This window comes from Blennius ocellaris, assembly GCF_963422515.1.
Source record: "Blennius ocellaris genome assembly, chromosome: 16".
Taxonomy (NCBI): Eukaryota; Metazoa; Chordata; class Actinopteri; order Blenniiformes; family Blenniidae; genus Blennius; species Blennius ocellaris.
Window position 1 is genome coordinate 2,300,938 of NC_137665.1, and position 16,462 is coordinate 2,317,399.

The window sequence follows — 16,462 nt, forward strand, 5'->3', positions numbered from 1 at the left end:
CGTGTATCTGGAAATTGACGTGCGGCGGTTTGAAAAGCCGTCCACGTCTGCAATTGAACCGTGCGGTGGGCCTCCAATTTAGACAGCCGTGATACACCCTGTAATTCAGGCGTCAACTCAGACCTCGCGGCTCTGGAAGGAGAGTGACAGGAAGGGGAGCCGGCGTCTGTTTCCACTGGCACAGAGAGAGAGAGAGAGAGAGCGAGAGAGAGAGAGAGAGAGAGAGAGAGAGAGAGAAAGGAATATTGGAATATTTGACAGTGGTGGTGCATTTAAATATAGAAAGAAAAAGGCTATGATTCGTCGTGAGTCACCAGCTGCGTTAACATGGACACTTTTTTTGTCCCCCTGCTTGAATACTTTGATTGTAGTGTCAGATTTGTCCCATTTACGTTGAACAATGAACAAAAGGAATGATGTGCGGGTTTATATGCGCCAAGAATATCATGCAATCCACCGAGGGGAGCAATCCCATAATGCTTTGCACTGTGATGTCTTCACATGATCCTTTATACAGTCCCAACATTAAATATGCTGTAGATTTACTCTAAAATAGGGTCACGTCCTCAGATTTGATTGTAATTTTAATCAAATAGTGTCAATCTCATCAGATCTGATTATAATCGGATTAATCGCGATCCATCCATCCAATATTGACCCAGGGATGTCAAACTAATTTTGTCTGATTAAAAATCTGTATTATTATATTGTATTAACATAATGATTCCTGCTCATGTTGTTCCTGCAGTAAAACGGTTGCTTACTTTCACTGCTGCCTGATTCAGTCCTCTGCTAAAGTCTCTGGTCTCCCAGTGAATAAACTAAAACATGAACCAGATTAGAAATCACAGATTTTTGGGGGGATTTTTTTTACGTGGTCCAGTGTCATCCTGTGGGCAAGAATTTTCCCTCTGTGGAATCGTTTGGGCTCACGGGCCAAACATACGTTGAAAAAAAAAATTATACCTTGTTTTAACTCGTCCTCTGATTATTGTCTGATTTATCTGATTTAGACTTTTTGGACTGGATTCAATCTTTAACAGAGCAGTTTTATCGTCAGTAGGCCGCTGGTTCATTCGAAATGAACTGACAATATTCATATTTTTTAAATATGAACCCATTGTGACATTATGTCATGCTTTATATTTTTATTTTTATATAATTCCTTCATGTTATATCATTATGTCCAGTTGTTGTTCGTTGTGTTTTGTTTGTTTTTTTTGTTTTTTTTAATTTTCTTACTCATCCATTTTGCTGTTATTAATTCCCCATAATTTCTCAACAGGAAATTGCAGGATTTCACCCTGAGATATTCATAAGATCTCACTGAGCCACACTGGGATTCCTGTACATGAGAGGGACATTCAAGTGTTTTCTTTAATTCGGCAGCGCAGCATGTTGAGAAATTGAGCTGTTTCTTTACAAGTGGCTGGGGGGGAAAAGAAAAAAAAACAAAAAAAAAAACCTTACATTTAACTTGAGCCAGATATCATAACCTCATCTTTGTCCAAGAGCATCAAGAGGTGCCGGTACCAGCAGCCTGATCGGAGGGGCGAACGGCCGTCACGGGGATCTGCCCTCAAAGGAGGCATAAATCGCATGTCATCAGATTTAAATCTGTCTCAATTACTCATGCCCCCGTTACTCTTTCTCGGCCTCTGTTTCCCAAAAAGAGAAAAAAAAAGGAAAAAAGAAAAGAGAGTCAGAAAAGAGACATTCTTCACCAACACAAAGGGGCGATTCTGTGCAGCCGCCAGGCTTGAGTCACAGATAAGGCCCTGGGGGGTCAGCTGCTGGGCGGGCAGCCAGGCCTGTCGTACGCTGAGCGGGAGCAGAGTGGAACAAAACAGCCAAGAGAAGCCAACAGACGCTGGAGACGTTTGAGTTGGACGTCCTGAAAACTCGATTCCCCTCTGTCGGTGTTTCCTGCGGTGGAAAACTGTGAAAACACGGCGGCGACTCTCTGGATGGCGACTTGTGACACATGTTATTTTGTTGAGATCAGTTGATGACTGATCGGTCTCACCCAGTTCCTGTTGTTACTGAAGATCCTCGTCCAGTTTGTCTTTCCTGCTCGCGTGTCTCATCCTAATATATTTCATTTATGTACGTTTCTCGGGTGCAGAAGTGAGCTGTTTTCAAAAAACCTTCACATGAGTGTAGAAGTGGTCGAGGCGTGATTGTGTGGCTGGTGCGTGTACTTCCACGAGTGAGGCAAGTTTTGTTTTTTATGCTTGACTTGTGACAGCTGTTTTGAATGGCTGTTTCACAAGGTGTGTGCGATCTGTGTATTACTCCATGTTCATTACTACTTTTGCGTGTGGGTTGTTTTTTTTACTTGTGGGTTTCTCGTTGTGCAAAACCTTTGTCAGCTACTTTTTTTCAGCTTGTTTCCCCTTTATTGCCTTTTTTGCTTTACTTTATCGCACCTTCATGTGCTTCACTCCTGTCTCCATCATCTCCTCCATTTTTTTTGTATTGAATCTTCTTTTGGCATCTCAGCTCTGCTCTTGTTTCATTCTGATCTTTTTAGGTTACCCAGCTTCCAGTTTGTACTTGTTCCCTGTTTTTGTCTTCTTTTTTGGATTAAGTGCTTTCGTCTGTTGGTATTCTGCATTTAGGTGATTTAACGCCCCTCTATTAAAAAAAGATGGAGCTAAAGAGTTAAGAAAAAAACAAAAAAAACCCTGAAGTAACTGTATGGGGATCTTAAAAAGTTGTGAACGGCCTGTTTCAGTCTGAGCGAGACGTCGTATATCACACATTCCAGCAGGAGTGAACTGTGGGGTCCGGTGCTGGCGTCAATGGCTCCTCTGTGTCGCTGTCACCTCAGAAACAACAGGAATGCTCATCCACAGCGGCCCTCCCTCGCTCTGGATGAGCTGTGGAAGGGTGGAACGATCGGTCCAAATAAAGAAAGGTAACACAGAGAGGCAGAGAGGAAAACATCTGGCGAGTGGACAAGTCGACGTTTGAGTACACAGCAACAGGGTTACGACGATAATTCCTGATAAATGAAAAAAAAAAAGAAAACTGGCTGTGAGTCTTGATATAAATTCGAATACAGACTACGCAGTGAGTCAAACTGAATCAAGTCACTAACATATTACAGCTTCTTGCAGAATGTGCCTCAAAGCTAATTCTACACTTATTTCTATGCAAGCAAGCAGAGCTCACACGCCCAGCGAATTATGCTTCCTGTGTGGACAGACGGGATAAGGACATCATAATATAGTAAAGGCTTTGAATAACCCGACTTTAACTCAAACTGTCTCAGAAGAAATCTTAAATAGGAGGCATGTTTATCCAGGGGAGGCCAAGAAATGGAGGGCAGCCTGACATTTCCTGTCCACAAGCCAAGAAAAAGACACATTCTCCTGCCAGCACCCTGTATTTCCTGTCAGACTTTGACCTGTAACTCAAACACACAGTTTTTTTTTATGACAGTTACTGCCAGAGAGAATTGTTTAATCATGACCAGGTTGCTCCAGACGTCTTGAGACATACATTTATTCACAATATACGTCACAAAACCAGAATTTTAAATAATGATAAAGATCAAAGAATCAGCAATTCTGACGATGAACAGCATATCAGATGTTGAACTTCATATATTTGCACATTTTGTTAAAAATGTACACAGTTGCGAGAAAAAGAATACATCCAAAGTTTGAGTCACATCCATAATAAAAGCGGGAGGGCTCAATTTCTTAGTGTGGATAAAAAAGACAGTTTTTTGAGAGGCAAAGTTTTTCACAATAAAATATGGGAGAAAAATTAAATTGGGAAATAATTTCGCAAAAAAGAAAGAAAGAAAGCAAAGTTGTTTAATGTGTTTATGCAGACATACTATACGTGAAGTCAGGTTTTTCTCAAGCTTAATTTCAGTGACTCATTAAGATAACGGATGTTTTTCTTTTTAATGCCTGTATTTTCTCTGTTGCTTCGTGGGTGGATGAGTCAATCGTCCCACTCTTTTCGTCCCTGGTTATTGTAGACAAGTTTTCATGTCTTCACCTTCTATATGAAACTCTGTGTCACTGTATTGTCATGATAAGTCAGAACACTGAAGTTTCTCCTCTCAGCCTTCATGACTAAACTGGTTGTAAAACGTCTTACTTCTCTTTAATATGGTGGCAGGTTCTTTTCTCTCTCTGTGGTTTTCAGGGAACCACCTGGAGGGTGACTCATTCTATCACTGACTCATTTATACTTTAATACATTAGTGTGAGTGGGTTTAGTTTCAAAACCGACTTTATTTTTAAAGCAACGGTCTCACACGCGATCAAAATAAATATATATATATATTTTGCCAACGTTTATGTGCTCTGATAATATTTTCCAACGTTTTTAGGGGTAATGCTTCTGCGCGGCTTGACAATTTGTTGATACAAACATTGGCGAGAAGCGCCATCTAGTGCTGAATTATTATTATTATTATTTATTGCCTTTTCTTCCTCTTCTTCTTCTTCTTCTTCTTCTTCTTCTGGGGAGTGGATAGAGGAAATCCTTTAGTGAGAAATTCCCTTGGATATTCCCAGCCGCCGCCTGGCTGCCAGTGTTGGGCTCTGGTCGGGGGAGTGGACCGCAGCGACCGAGGGGACGTGCGTAAAGACGCATTTGTGCGCGTCTCGCGCGCTCAGGTGTCACTGACTTCACTTCTTCAATTCCGCCAGTCCTCCTTCACGCGCATGTAGGATCCGGACTGGATGTAAAGTTCTTGGCAGCTTGACGTGATCCCAACACTCCAACGGGCGGAAGATATGAGTGGTAAGTTGAACGTCTGAAGACGACACGAGCGGAGTTTTGGGCGGTTCTTGTTTATTGTCGCGAATTGTTTTTCGCTCTCGGCGGGATGTGATTGACAGCATTTCCCTGAATCAGTATCGTTGCAGTGGGAACGAGCCAGGAGCACCTATGAGGTTGAAATGTTTCACATCCGGATTCAGGTTTATGGCAACAAAAGACTTAAGTCTATCGTCTAAGAATAAGAATGAAAAATAAACATTATTACTCCCACGATGTATGATTGAGTCACATATTTATAATGCCACGCACAGGGTTAGGTGGATTTAACTATCACTTAATTTGATTCTCCCTAGGAAAAAAAAATAATTTACAGTCTTTAGAAAGTGATATTATTTTGTCAATCGGAGGCTGATTTGGTCAAATGTGCTCATTATTTGGTCTTAACATTGTTCTGACTCATTTATTTAGAAACATGTATTTTGTATAAATGAAATATTCCCATCCTACCTTATCATATAGCAACATCATTTCATGCAAGTTAAAGAAGGAATTGAACGATTGAAGTAACAATAGTGAAAGAATAGACGTGAGAAAGTGGAAACTTGCCTCTGGTGGTTTTGTGTAGCAGAAATCCCTACAAAAATCAGCAATGGAAACAGACATGGAAACCCTCCAATCAGCATGTTGTGTCATTTATGACTTTGACTGAACAATTTTTGCTGTGGAGTTTTTACACTTGCAGATCCCTGGTTAACTTCCAATCCAGGCGACTGTGTTCATAATCACACAGGAACAAGGTCTCAACAGACTGTTTTTGGGGTAATGACAGAGATGCTTGAGCATCTGAGCCTGCCTGAACCTGCCTGTCAGCTCAGATCTCCGATCGACTGCTGAGAGCAACACACACTCTCTCAGTATTCGGTGAATCACTTCGCATGGCCGACAGCAGACCGTTACGACGTATGAATGCTCAGTTCTATGTCTGATTACTCTGTATTTCGGTTACAAATGAACGATTTGATTGCATTTGTCACGCTCCATAACTCTGCATGCAGGCAGAGTGATGAGGTGTTATTGTAAGCCCCGCAGTTATTTGTAAAAACATTACATAGTAACCCGACTTTGCCAAAAAAAAAGACACCCATCACACCTTTTTTTTTGTTTGTTGTTTTTTATAAAGTTCACTGAATTTCATGACGACGATCTGGAAATATTTGTCAATTCTATGGGCATGATTGTCGGTGATTTTCAGCAAAGTCTCACCAATATCAGTTCTACTCACTTTCTCTCATTGTCTGCTGGAGCGAACGGGGCAGAGAAAGCTTTTGTCTGTGGTCCAAAGGTGTGTTTCTCTGTGTGCAACATGAGTCACACCAGTGTTTTCATTCCTACACTCTGACTCAGTGACCCAGTCTAAGTTTTCCCCCCATACTTTAAAGACCCCCGTAACAACCGACCCTTTTGCTCTGCGGCAATTAAACAAACTCACCGGTGCTGTTTCATCAGCTTGCAGACTTCATTTGCGTTTTCGCAAATGTAGAGGTGTCAAAGAGTCATCGTCTGCTGTCCATGTAGGGAAAAGGCTTCAAGAAAAAGTATTATCTGTCTGACTGATGTTTTGTAGGAGTAACCCCCCCCCCTTAGGTCATTCCTTGGAGAATTTCCAGTAAGAGCCTCTGTCTTTGGGGGTTTTTTTCTCAGAGTGCTGTAAATCAAAGCAGCAAATACATGCTTAGCACAAAAAATAAGCCAAATTAATTAGTTCCTGAAATACATTTGAAGCACCATTTATAATAGAGATGAACAAATGACAAATGAGTTTTGTTTTTGGCATACTCTATCTAAAAAAAAAAAAGCCCCTGGTCCAGTATCACCCCTGGGTTTTGTTTCCCTCCTTTCTGACTGGCAGGTGTCACAGTTTGGGCCGAGGATGGAGACGTCGCACAGGAGGAGGTGCGCCCGCCCCCCTCGTGGTCAGAGGAGCGCTGCGAGGAGCTGTGGGATCGCATAGAGGGGGTGCGACACAAGCTCACGCGCATCCTCAACCCGGCCAAGCTCACGCCGTACCTGCGCCAGTGTAAGGTCATCGACGAGCAGGATGAAGATGAAGTGCTGAACTCCACGCAGTACCCAATGCGCATCAGCAAGGCCGGTGAGAAATAGAAGATTTCTGTTCAAAACATAAATCAGGCTGTTGAGAATAGTACAAACGTCCTTTTTTTTTTTTTTTTCCCCCCTGGCATGTATTGTTTTTTATTAAATGAATTAAAAACATAGATAAGCTGTTACATATGGTGTGATGGAAAACTGTCACACAATCTTGCATAAAGGTGTCATGCAGGGGGATTAAAGTATATCCAGTCTGTCTTCCTCGGTATTTTTTTCAACAAAAGTGCGATGTGAATGATTGTGCTGCCCGGGGGGGGGGTCATTACTCTGAGAGGAACATACTGAGGAGAAAGACATTGTTCAACAAAGGGAGCGAGGGAGGAGCAAGTGAGGAGCGAACGACAATAAAGATGTTCCAAATAAACAAGAAAAGAAGTTTTGTTTTCTTTCTTTCAAGTGAGCTAGAAAACACTGGTGCCGGCCAATAAACAGTGTCTTCTTTCAAATACCTGTGTAACTACAGGAGGAATGACACTCACATCAAAAGAGGCTGCATTTTTGTGGTTAGTACGACATATCCAAAATACTGACATCACCTTGCATTAGTGCATTCCTTTTCGGAGCCTTTTCTATTTCCTTTCCCGTTTCATGTTGACACTGAACTAATTCCACGTCGTCGTCAGTTTTTTTCTGACTTTTCCTTTCCGCCAAAACAGGTCGTCTGCTGGACATCCTGCGTGGTCAGGGCCAGCGAGGTCTTCAGGCCTTCATGGAGTCACTGGAGTTTTACCATGCAGAGCAGTACACACAGCTGACCGGAGAGCAGCCCACACAGCGCTGCTCCCTCATACTGGGCGAGTGCAAGCTTCCTTTACATCTGAATCAGGGGCATCGAAAGTCATAATTCACTTTAGGGGCAAAAAAAACCCAGTTCCATTTGACGTCAGCTCTACCTGGAAGAAGATGATGTTATTTCCCATGAATGACCAAATATTTCCCTTCGCTTTAGAGCAGAGCAGTGCAAGTACATTTAGAAATGATTCAGATTCGATGCACTTTTTACTTTTTAGTAAAGTGCAAATAGAATTGATTTGATTAATAAACTCAAGCTCATGTAAGGTTTTTCGTTTTTATTTCATCATGTTGCAGCCAGATCGTTCGCTTTGGCATTAGTGCTTGACTCCGATGAAGAACCTAGTTATTTTTTTCACAAAAGTCATATTTACTGGAGGAAGAGCTTCAAATGAATCCTGAACTAACTCAGTCCCGGTGACAGCAACATGAAACATGTCTATTCACGGCCTGTGTCCACAGGAGCATTGATGCATCCTCAGTTGTTTATCTCTGCTGTTTTGTTACTATTTCTCCTCATTATTGCTTCATAAATCTTTTTTTTTCCCAGAAGAGTTACCATTCGAATTATAAAACGTCTTCTTACAACTGACTGATGTTGAAACATCTCAGCTAACGTGTCACAGCAACACTACAACAATATGTTGCATATTAAAAATGGATAAAAGTAACCCAATCGTTATTTTTCCAGATATTTAGTTACTGTTTGTCTGTAGTAGCATTTTAAAGTAGTGTTTTGTTTTTTGGGGTTTTTTTTTTTACTGACTGCACAGACTAACCAGTCGCTCCTGTGATGATAAGTTGCTCCTGTCTTGTGTCTCCAGATGAGGAAGGTCCGGAGGGTTTGACTCAGTTTCTTCTGCTGGAAGTGCGTAAGCTGAGGGAGCAGCTTCGAAGCAGCCGGATGTGCGAGCGGCGTCTGTCCCAGCGCTGCCGCATGGCGGAGGATGAGCGCAGCCGAGCCGAACATAAAGTCCACGAGCTGCGGCACGACAGGCTGCAGTCGGAAAGGTTCGGCAAGACATTTGAGAGTTGCCAGTTTGTTTAATGTTCTTGTCAGATTAAAACGAAAAAAAAAGTGTTGTATTCGCTCTGTGTTGTTGATGAATTTGGATGAATTTGGATGCACTGCCTGTTTTGTGATCTCAAGGCTACGTCAGGACTGGGAGTCGGCCAGTCGAGAGCTGGGAAAGCTGAAGGACCGCCACCTGGAGCAGGCGGTGAAGTACTCCAGGGCCTTGGAGGAGCAAGGCAAGGCCACGAGCCGGGAGAGGGAACTCCTGAGCCAGGTGGGTCACGGTGCAGTAACATGGACGAGAGAGAGGAAAACATCCCTTAATGCTTTTCTCGTTTGTCACTTTGAACCCGACTTTATTTGCGTCTGCTGCGGTCTGATTTTAAGAGCAGATGGACATCTTCTCCCCATTCAGACAGCATTTTAACAGTTGGACGATGGGCTAACATCAGGTCCTGCCCTCAGTGGGACTTGATTGGTGGACGTCTCAATGTGAGGTGACCAGGGGACGTCCTAATCAGACGTCCAAACCACCTCAGCTGAGTCTTCTCAACGAGTCTGTCCCACATGGCTGAGCACCTTCACTCTTATCAAGAAGAGTGAGGTTGCTTATGTCTGCAAACTCAATCTTTTGGTCATGATGGCCTATTGGTCATTACCCTATGTGAGGGCTGAACTCTACACCAGCTGGTAAACACAAAAAATGTCCTCTTTCGGTAAAAGTTGCCGTATTAGCACACACCGACCTGTGCAAATCCGCTGCCCAGCACCTGGAGGGGGAAAGTCATCCTCCTCCATTAAACACAACCGCTTCACGCTTGGCTGAACACTGTTCCAGTGCACGCCGAAGGCCATCATGTGACGGAGCCCGGAGGACACCCCACGGTGACCTTGGCTGTGCTATGACCACAACTTTTATTTTGTTAAATTCACTTCATAGTTGGAGAAAACAGTACATTTCCTCATTTCAAAGTGATGGTCTCCACTTTCACACCTTTTTTCGGATGTGTGGCAACCATCAATTTTCAACAGGAAAAAGGCAAATATCTTACTTACGAATTACATGTTGTTCTGTCCTATTAAATGTTGGTTTGAAGGAATAGCAAAATACTGTGTCCTGTTTATTTTGAATTTTTTTATATTGTGCACATCATCACAGCCTTGTTGGAATCGAGCTTGTACGAGAGCACGAAGCTCTTGTCGTCTATTTTTCGATTTAACAGAGTCTATTTTTGTTGGCTGGAAGAAACGTAGTGAGGGAAAAGAAGCATTTGTTTTGTTTGATGGCATGAAAAGGCTCCAGATAACGCTGCCCCGGGCTGTTAGGGTGAAACCAGCCGGGCTGGCACACAACTGCAACCACAGAGTTGAAGTGAGCCGCTCAGACCAGCTGCGTTGATGTTATCAGGCGCCTTCTTTATTTTCGTTTGTGCGCTGTCGCAACACGTCGACTGCATCCCTGATGGCTGACTTACTGCTTTTGAAATGCTCCGGAGCACTAAGACGTCTTTAAGGAGGAATTAGATTTCCTTGTCCTCCCCTCTTGTGATGTTTAATCTGAGAATGTAGCAGTAAAAGTTCCTTTGTGTCAATTATATGTGACTTTTCCTTCATACAGGTGGAGGAGCTAAAGGCAAGGCTGACTAAAGAAGAAAATGAAACAACTGATACTCCAGAGAACGTCAACCCAAACCACTCGCTTTCCTTTGACGTGAAAGGCTCCCCGCCTCCGCCAGATGAAAAGCTGTTGCTCCATCCCGAGGTCAAGGAGGAGGAGAGTGATGGAGCCCAGATGAGGAACTCGACCGCCACCACTGGGGTCATTGTACGCGTGTCATTCACAACACCTTTCTTGGTATATGTATATATATATATATATATATGTCACTCTGTTAAAAGTGCTATTTTCAATTTATCTGCAGGCTCTGATGGATATCCTGCAGCAGGACCGCATGGAGGCCGCAGAGCAAAGGCAGGAGCTCTGCGATATCATCGCCAGACTACAGGGGGAGCTACAGAGCACTGAGGAGCAGAGAGATAAGGTGAAAACAAATATCCCTCAGCAATCACCTTGGAATTAAGAAAATTTGTATAATTTTTTTTTTTTCGACCTTCAAATGAAGCCACAGTGTCACACATTGTTGATAGGTTTTCTGTATTTCATATAGACTTACACACATATGTTTCTATCTCACAAGCTCAAGAAAATTTTAATTCTACATTATCATGTGACCTGCTCTACTCCATTATTAAGTTCCACCCATTCAACTTCTATGTCAGTTTATAGAATTTTAGAATAACAAATTAAACTCAAATAATTTTGTTCATGTGGGACGACTCCAGACTACTAATTATTATATCAAACGGATAATGTAGTTGGACGTACACCAATCAAAGCAGGCAAAAAATGACGCCATGGTGCAAGCAACACTGACACTTAAAATACAAACAGTAGTTTAGATCTACTGCTACCTTACACCAGAAAGATCAAATAAAACACGATCCCAGAAGGTACATGGACATGGCAATGTCTCATAGCAATCACAGGTTTCAGATGTCGTCTATAATAAAGACTTTAATACTCTGTGTTCGCAGTTGGAGTCGCAGTGCGAGCAGCTGCGTCTGAAGGTGAGGACTCTCCAGCTGGACTGGGACACAGAGCAGAAGAGAAGCATGTCGTATTTTAACCAAACAATGGAGCTGGAAAAGGAGAGAGACCAGGTCAGTGTGAAGAGAAAGTGAGAATCACCCTGCTGCGTGGCACCGTCAGAGTTCATCCGGCCGCTGCATTCAAAAGCTTCAAAACCCAATGCTTTTACTTACCCTCACCAATCCCCACCACCTTGTCGTGTTATAGGCTCTGCGCAGTCGAGACAGCCTGCAGCTGGAGTACACCGACTGCCTGCTGGATAAGAACCGCCTCCGGAAACGCATTGCAGAACTGCAGGCGAACCTGGAGCAGCAGCAGAGAGAGCTGGAGAAGGAGAGGGAGAGGTGCCGTGAGCAAATAGAGCAGAGCAACCCCTGCCTGCACTGTGTGAGTTAACGGGTCGGGGAACTCGTGTCGATCTTTGACTGATTTGTAATTTTTATTCATGGTAATCCCCCCCCCCCCCCCCCCGGTGTGTCCTCCCACCAGTCCCACCTGTCCCTGTGCAGTGAGGACCAGTGCTTTGGGCCCTGCTGCTCTCTCGGCCTGGACCTGAGCCCCCATCAAATACTGAGAAAGGTCAGAGCTGGTTTAACTATCTTCACATCACTCATATTCACGACAACAGAAAAGTTCTGACAGCTGAAGTTATTGTGTGCAAAGTTTGCTTCCACTGTTTCTCCGGTACTCGGCTCTACACTGCGCCACACAAACATGTTTTCTCATGTTGTTTTTCTCATTACACTTCGCGATCACTGTAGCCTCAGGACTTCAGCTATCCTCAGCTCGTCAAAGATGCCATGTTGTCAGTCTTATGTAACTCTCGACACGCTCGTACCTGTTCGACGCCTCTCTGGTGCTGTAATCAGTCGTCCTCTCTGTGCCACAGACACCCTCCAAAGGCCAAGCCATTGAAAACTCAGGGGGTACGTTATGTGCACTAACAGATGCCGTACGCCTCCACGGTCAGCTGAGTGTCACTGTTAAGACTAAATGTTCCCTCTGCTGATTCACAGACTCTTGCTTCGACTCAGAGGAGAACCTCTTGTTGTCGGTGAGTATTCGATTCACAAGCGGTAAGAGGAGGGAAAAGAGAGATTCAGGCCGAGAAACTGTGTCTTTATTTTCAACTCTCAGACAGAAAACGATGAGAAGGAGATAAATCGTCTGTCCACGTTCCCGTTTCCTCCTTGTATGAACTCCATCAACCGCCGAGTCAATACCGAGTGAGTAAATCAGCCACTCTGCAGTTTCCCGCCTTTATTTTCGTTCATTTAGATCCTCACCATGAAAGTGCAATACACTCGTTGTTGTTACATCTTTTGACGATTTGTCGTTTTTGCTTATTAGTGGTCTGTTTTAATGAACCACGTATTAGTGGGACCTGCAATCTTTTTGTCTGATTGTGCAGTGACACAGGAACTTTCTAACTGAGAATCATTTTGCTCCTCGAAGGTTTGACTGGGACTCGTGGGGCAGTGATGAGAACGATAACGCCCCAGGTATGTTTTGCTGTTTAACAAGTTCAGTTGGAGTTTTGCTCCCTTTTACATGTTACACACTCCAGACCGTATCTCTTTCAGTGTGTGTGTTTTCCTTGGTCGGTTTCAGGTGAACAGAGTGAACCTCCCCTGTGGGATTCTTGGAACTCCTTACATTCCCATCTCTTCCCTCCAGACCTGGTCAACCTTCCCACAGTCTCTTCACAGCAGCCCGATTGCTCCACTCCCAGGTACAAACCTGCATGTCCGTGGAAAAAAGATTCTGACACCTATGTAAAAAATTAAAGAACTGTCATTGTATCCCAATCCACTCACAACTAAATATATTGCAAATTTTAACAATTCCTGTTGGTGCATGACATTTTCTCTCCTAATTTTACCATAACAGCCAATTAATCGTTACATAAACTGAAGCTAACAGCCCCAAGTGACCCTTATAGAGTGGTATAAAGTTCTGAAATTATCATGATATAATATGAAATTGTCATAAAGAATAGAGACATAAAATAAGGTACAGAAAACCATCACTTGTTTACCAAAAGTGAATATAGTCCTGGACTTGTATTGTGCTTCACTAATTAGAAATGCCATATTATCCATCCCAAACACCGGCTGGTGGTTCACAACAGGAACTCACACCGCTCGCCGTCCTCCAGTCCCCCGACCTCCCCGAAAAGCGGGAGAACCAGCCTCGCCGACGGCGTCACGATAGTCGGGGGAAACCAAACGGGGGTGTTTGTCAGTCAGGTGAAAGCGGGTTCCCCGGCTGAACGGTGCGGGCTGAAGGAGGGCAGCGAGCTTCTGGAGGTGAGTGTCTGCGTGGCGGCGAAGTCGCCGACGCCAATCAAATCAAGCGTTTAGGCCTGTTTGTCGCCGCACACTTTCAGACAGGCCCTCCTGTCCGACGTTCTAACATGCAGGTGTGTGTTCTCTCTCGCTGCTCAGCTGGAGCGGGTTCTGTTCGGTGGAGGAAGCGTGCTGCTGAGTCAGTGCACCGCCGAGGTCGCCCACTTTTCCCTGCAGTGGTGGACGGAGCCTTCGGCGCTCAAACAGCAAAGCAACCCAGAAGGTGAGTCCGTCTCGCTGGAACCTCCCGTCACGACACACACGCACATAAACCAGCCGCCAATTCAGCGTCCGTCTTTCGTTCGACGTGCCCAGCGTACGCCAAACTCTGCGCCCAGCTTTCCCTGCCGACCTTCACGGGGGCCGACTCCTTCTACGTGCGCGTCAATCTCAACATGGAGCCTCACGGCGACCCGCCGTCTCTGGGCGTGTCCTGCGACGACATCTTACACGTCACAGACACGAGACACAACGGGAAATACCACTGGAGCTGCTCCCTGGTGGATCGGATCACAGCCAAGCGCACGCAGGCAGGAACCATGCCCAACTACAACAGGTCAGACACTCACACTTGCTTGACTGCTTTAAACAAACACTGTGTGATTCTAATTGCTGTGTAATCCATGTAAAAATTTCAATTCGCCCGTTTCCCCTCCAGAGCCCAACAATTGTTGCTTGTGAGGTTGCGAAAAATGTCCCTGGGGCAAAAGGACTTTAAAAAGAAGATGGTAGGTTGATTCCCTTCAAACGAGGCGTGTTAGAATCAATCGTTTCTTTTAAGCCATATAGTCCGAAGCTTGCCACGCTGTAATTGTGTGTATTTCGTGTTCCTCTGTGCAGTTTTACAAGAAAACATCTGGCCGTGTCCGACTGGTCAAGGCGGTGGACCCCAGCGGCCGTGGGATTGGTTCCTCGCAGCAAGTGTTTTACACCCTCAGCAGACGTAAGATTCAGCCACTTTTTTTTGTTTTTTATGTATCGACACGTAGAGTCTCTCTATATCTTTAAGCGCGTGCTTGCATGCCATTTCAAACGTGTGCGTCTTTCCCGCCAATCAGGTCACGAGGAGCACCTGATCCCATACAGTTTGGTGCATCCCGTGCGGGCCCAGGCCAAGCGGCCCGTCATCTTCTCCCCCTCTCTTCTCTCTCGCCGTCTGATCGAGCGGCTGCTGCAGCCGGCCGAGTCGGGCTTGATGTTCAACAGTTGTCCGCCAGGTGCGTGCACCACGTCCACGTGAACAGCAGGTGTTTTTCTTCACACGGGGTCCTCGCGACATTCACCCCGACCCCATGCTGTGTATTGTTTGCCGTGTTCAGAGCCGGTTCCTTCTTCGGAGAGACACGATAAGAAAGTTTTTCTGTTGGATTCCTCCGGTCCGGAGCAAACTCTTGGCATTCGGCTGAAGTCGATACAGGACGTCATCCGCCAAGTAAGGGAGTCGAGATTGAATCAGGGCCACACAACGTCAAATGTGTTTGCATATTATCACACTACATTAAAGAATTATAACAATAAGGATGTATCGCTTTCTGTTTTATGTTCTGCATGGCAGCAATGTATTTGCTAAGAGTTAATTGACTTGATAGCCACTCCTGTGCTCTTTGCCCCACAGGACAAACACTGTCTGTTGGAGCTGGGTGTCCACTGCGTCGAAGGCTTACTGAGACAGGGCATCTACCCCATCGTTATCCACATCCGCCCTAAGAACAAAAAGCACAAACGGCTGAGGTAGGCGTACACATATTGGCTCGCCTCTACCTCTATTTAAAACAGCATTTTGCAGCAGAGTGATTCATTTGCGTCAGGGGGAAAAAGTGAAAACAGCGACTTGTAACTTCTTTACTCTGCAACTTGCTGAATAGGAAGTTTTTCCCACGGTGTGGCGAGGACGGCATCATGGAGGACGTGTGCCAGGCCGAGGAGCTGCAGCTGGAGACGCTGCCCCTGCTTTACTACACCCTGGAGCCCAACACCTGGAGCTGCACCAACGAGCTGCTGGCAGCCATACACGATGCCATCCAAGGCCAGCAGAGGGCAGTAGCCTGGGTTGAACCGGATAGGCTGCTGTAGAAAGAGGATGGACAGTGTGTATTATGTTGTATTCAAAGCACACTCTGGATCCTGTGGCATGAATTTAATCTACGATATGACTCTATATTAGTGTACAAAGATTTACCCCAAATTGTAAAATTCCAGATTCTCTTTATGGTTGGGAGAATAAAAAAAAACAACTCTTTATTGCCAAGCTGGTCTGGCTTCTGTGAGAATGTATTTTTGAGCCACAAAGAAATGGTACATGTTTCTGCAGATCTGCCTGTAGAGCTTTCTGTATATACAAATATGATGCAACGTCAGATCTCCTTTTACCCCTATAATTTGATGATATGACTTTGCTTTAGAACTATGCAAGGTGCCATCCAGGCCCTGGGGAACATGCAGACTTCACAATTGCAGTCAATTTGTACTTGGTTGCACTGGTTTCAACACATTCAGTTTAAAGTCAATTCGTAGACACAACATTAAAATGTGAATTATGGACGTTAAAGATTACAGCAGTATTTGAAAAGGCAATTTTTTTTTGTCAAACTGATGGTGCAGACACAGTGCCTGAAGCGACATGTTGTTATAACTGTCCAGAAAACCTGGATTGTAAAGTTCTACTAGTCATACCCAAATCAAATGTGATGTTTCTATATATACTACTGCACAGTAATGTGTTTTATATTGTTTTGAAAG

At 44.5% G+C, this 16,462-nt stretch overlaps 1 protein-coding gene across 1 annotated transcript; it reads left to right on the plus strand.

Annotated features, from left to right (window-relative positions):
- The first annotated feature begins 4,677 nt into the window (after positions 1 to 4,677).
- Positions 4,678 to 16,395, plus strand: LOC308141871 (caspase recruitment domain-containing protein 10). Its single transcript, XM_080512109.1, has 24 exons — positions 4,678 to 4,770; positions 6,659 to 6,901; positions 7,575 to 7,712; positions 8,535 to 8,721; positions 8,861 to 8,999; positions 10,344 to 10,550; positions 10,648 to 10,767; positions 11,321 to 11,446; positions 11,583 to 11,762; positions 11,865 to 11,954; positions 12,265 to 12,301; positions 12,392 to 12,429; positions 12,513 to 12,601; positions 12,831 to 12,877; positions 12,987 to 13,107; positions 13,507 to 13,684; positions 13,823 to 13,946; positions 14,039 to 14,279; positions 14,382 to 14,451; positions 14,564 to 14,666; positions 14,782 to 14,940; positions 15,043 to 15,155; positions 15,339 to 15,454; positions 15,589 to 16,395. The coding sequence occupies exons 1-24, from the start codon at positions 4,764 to 4,766 to the stop codon at positions 15,794 to 15,796; spliced, it is 3,081 nt and encodes a 1,026-aa protein (XP_080368235.1). The 5' UTR covers positions 4,678 to 4,763; the 3' UTR covers positions 15,797 to 16,395.
- Positions 16,396 to 16,462: the final 67 nt, after the last annotated feature.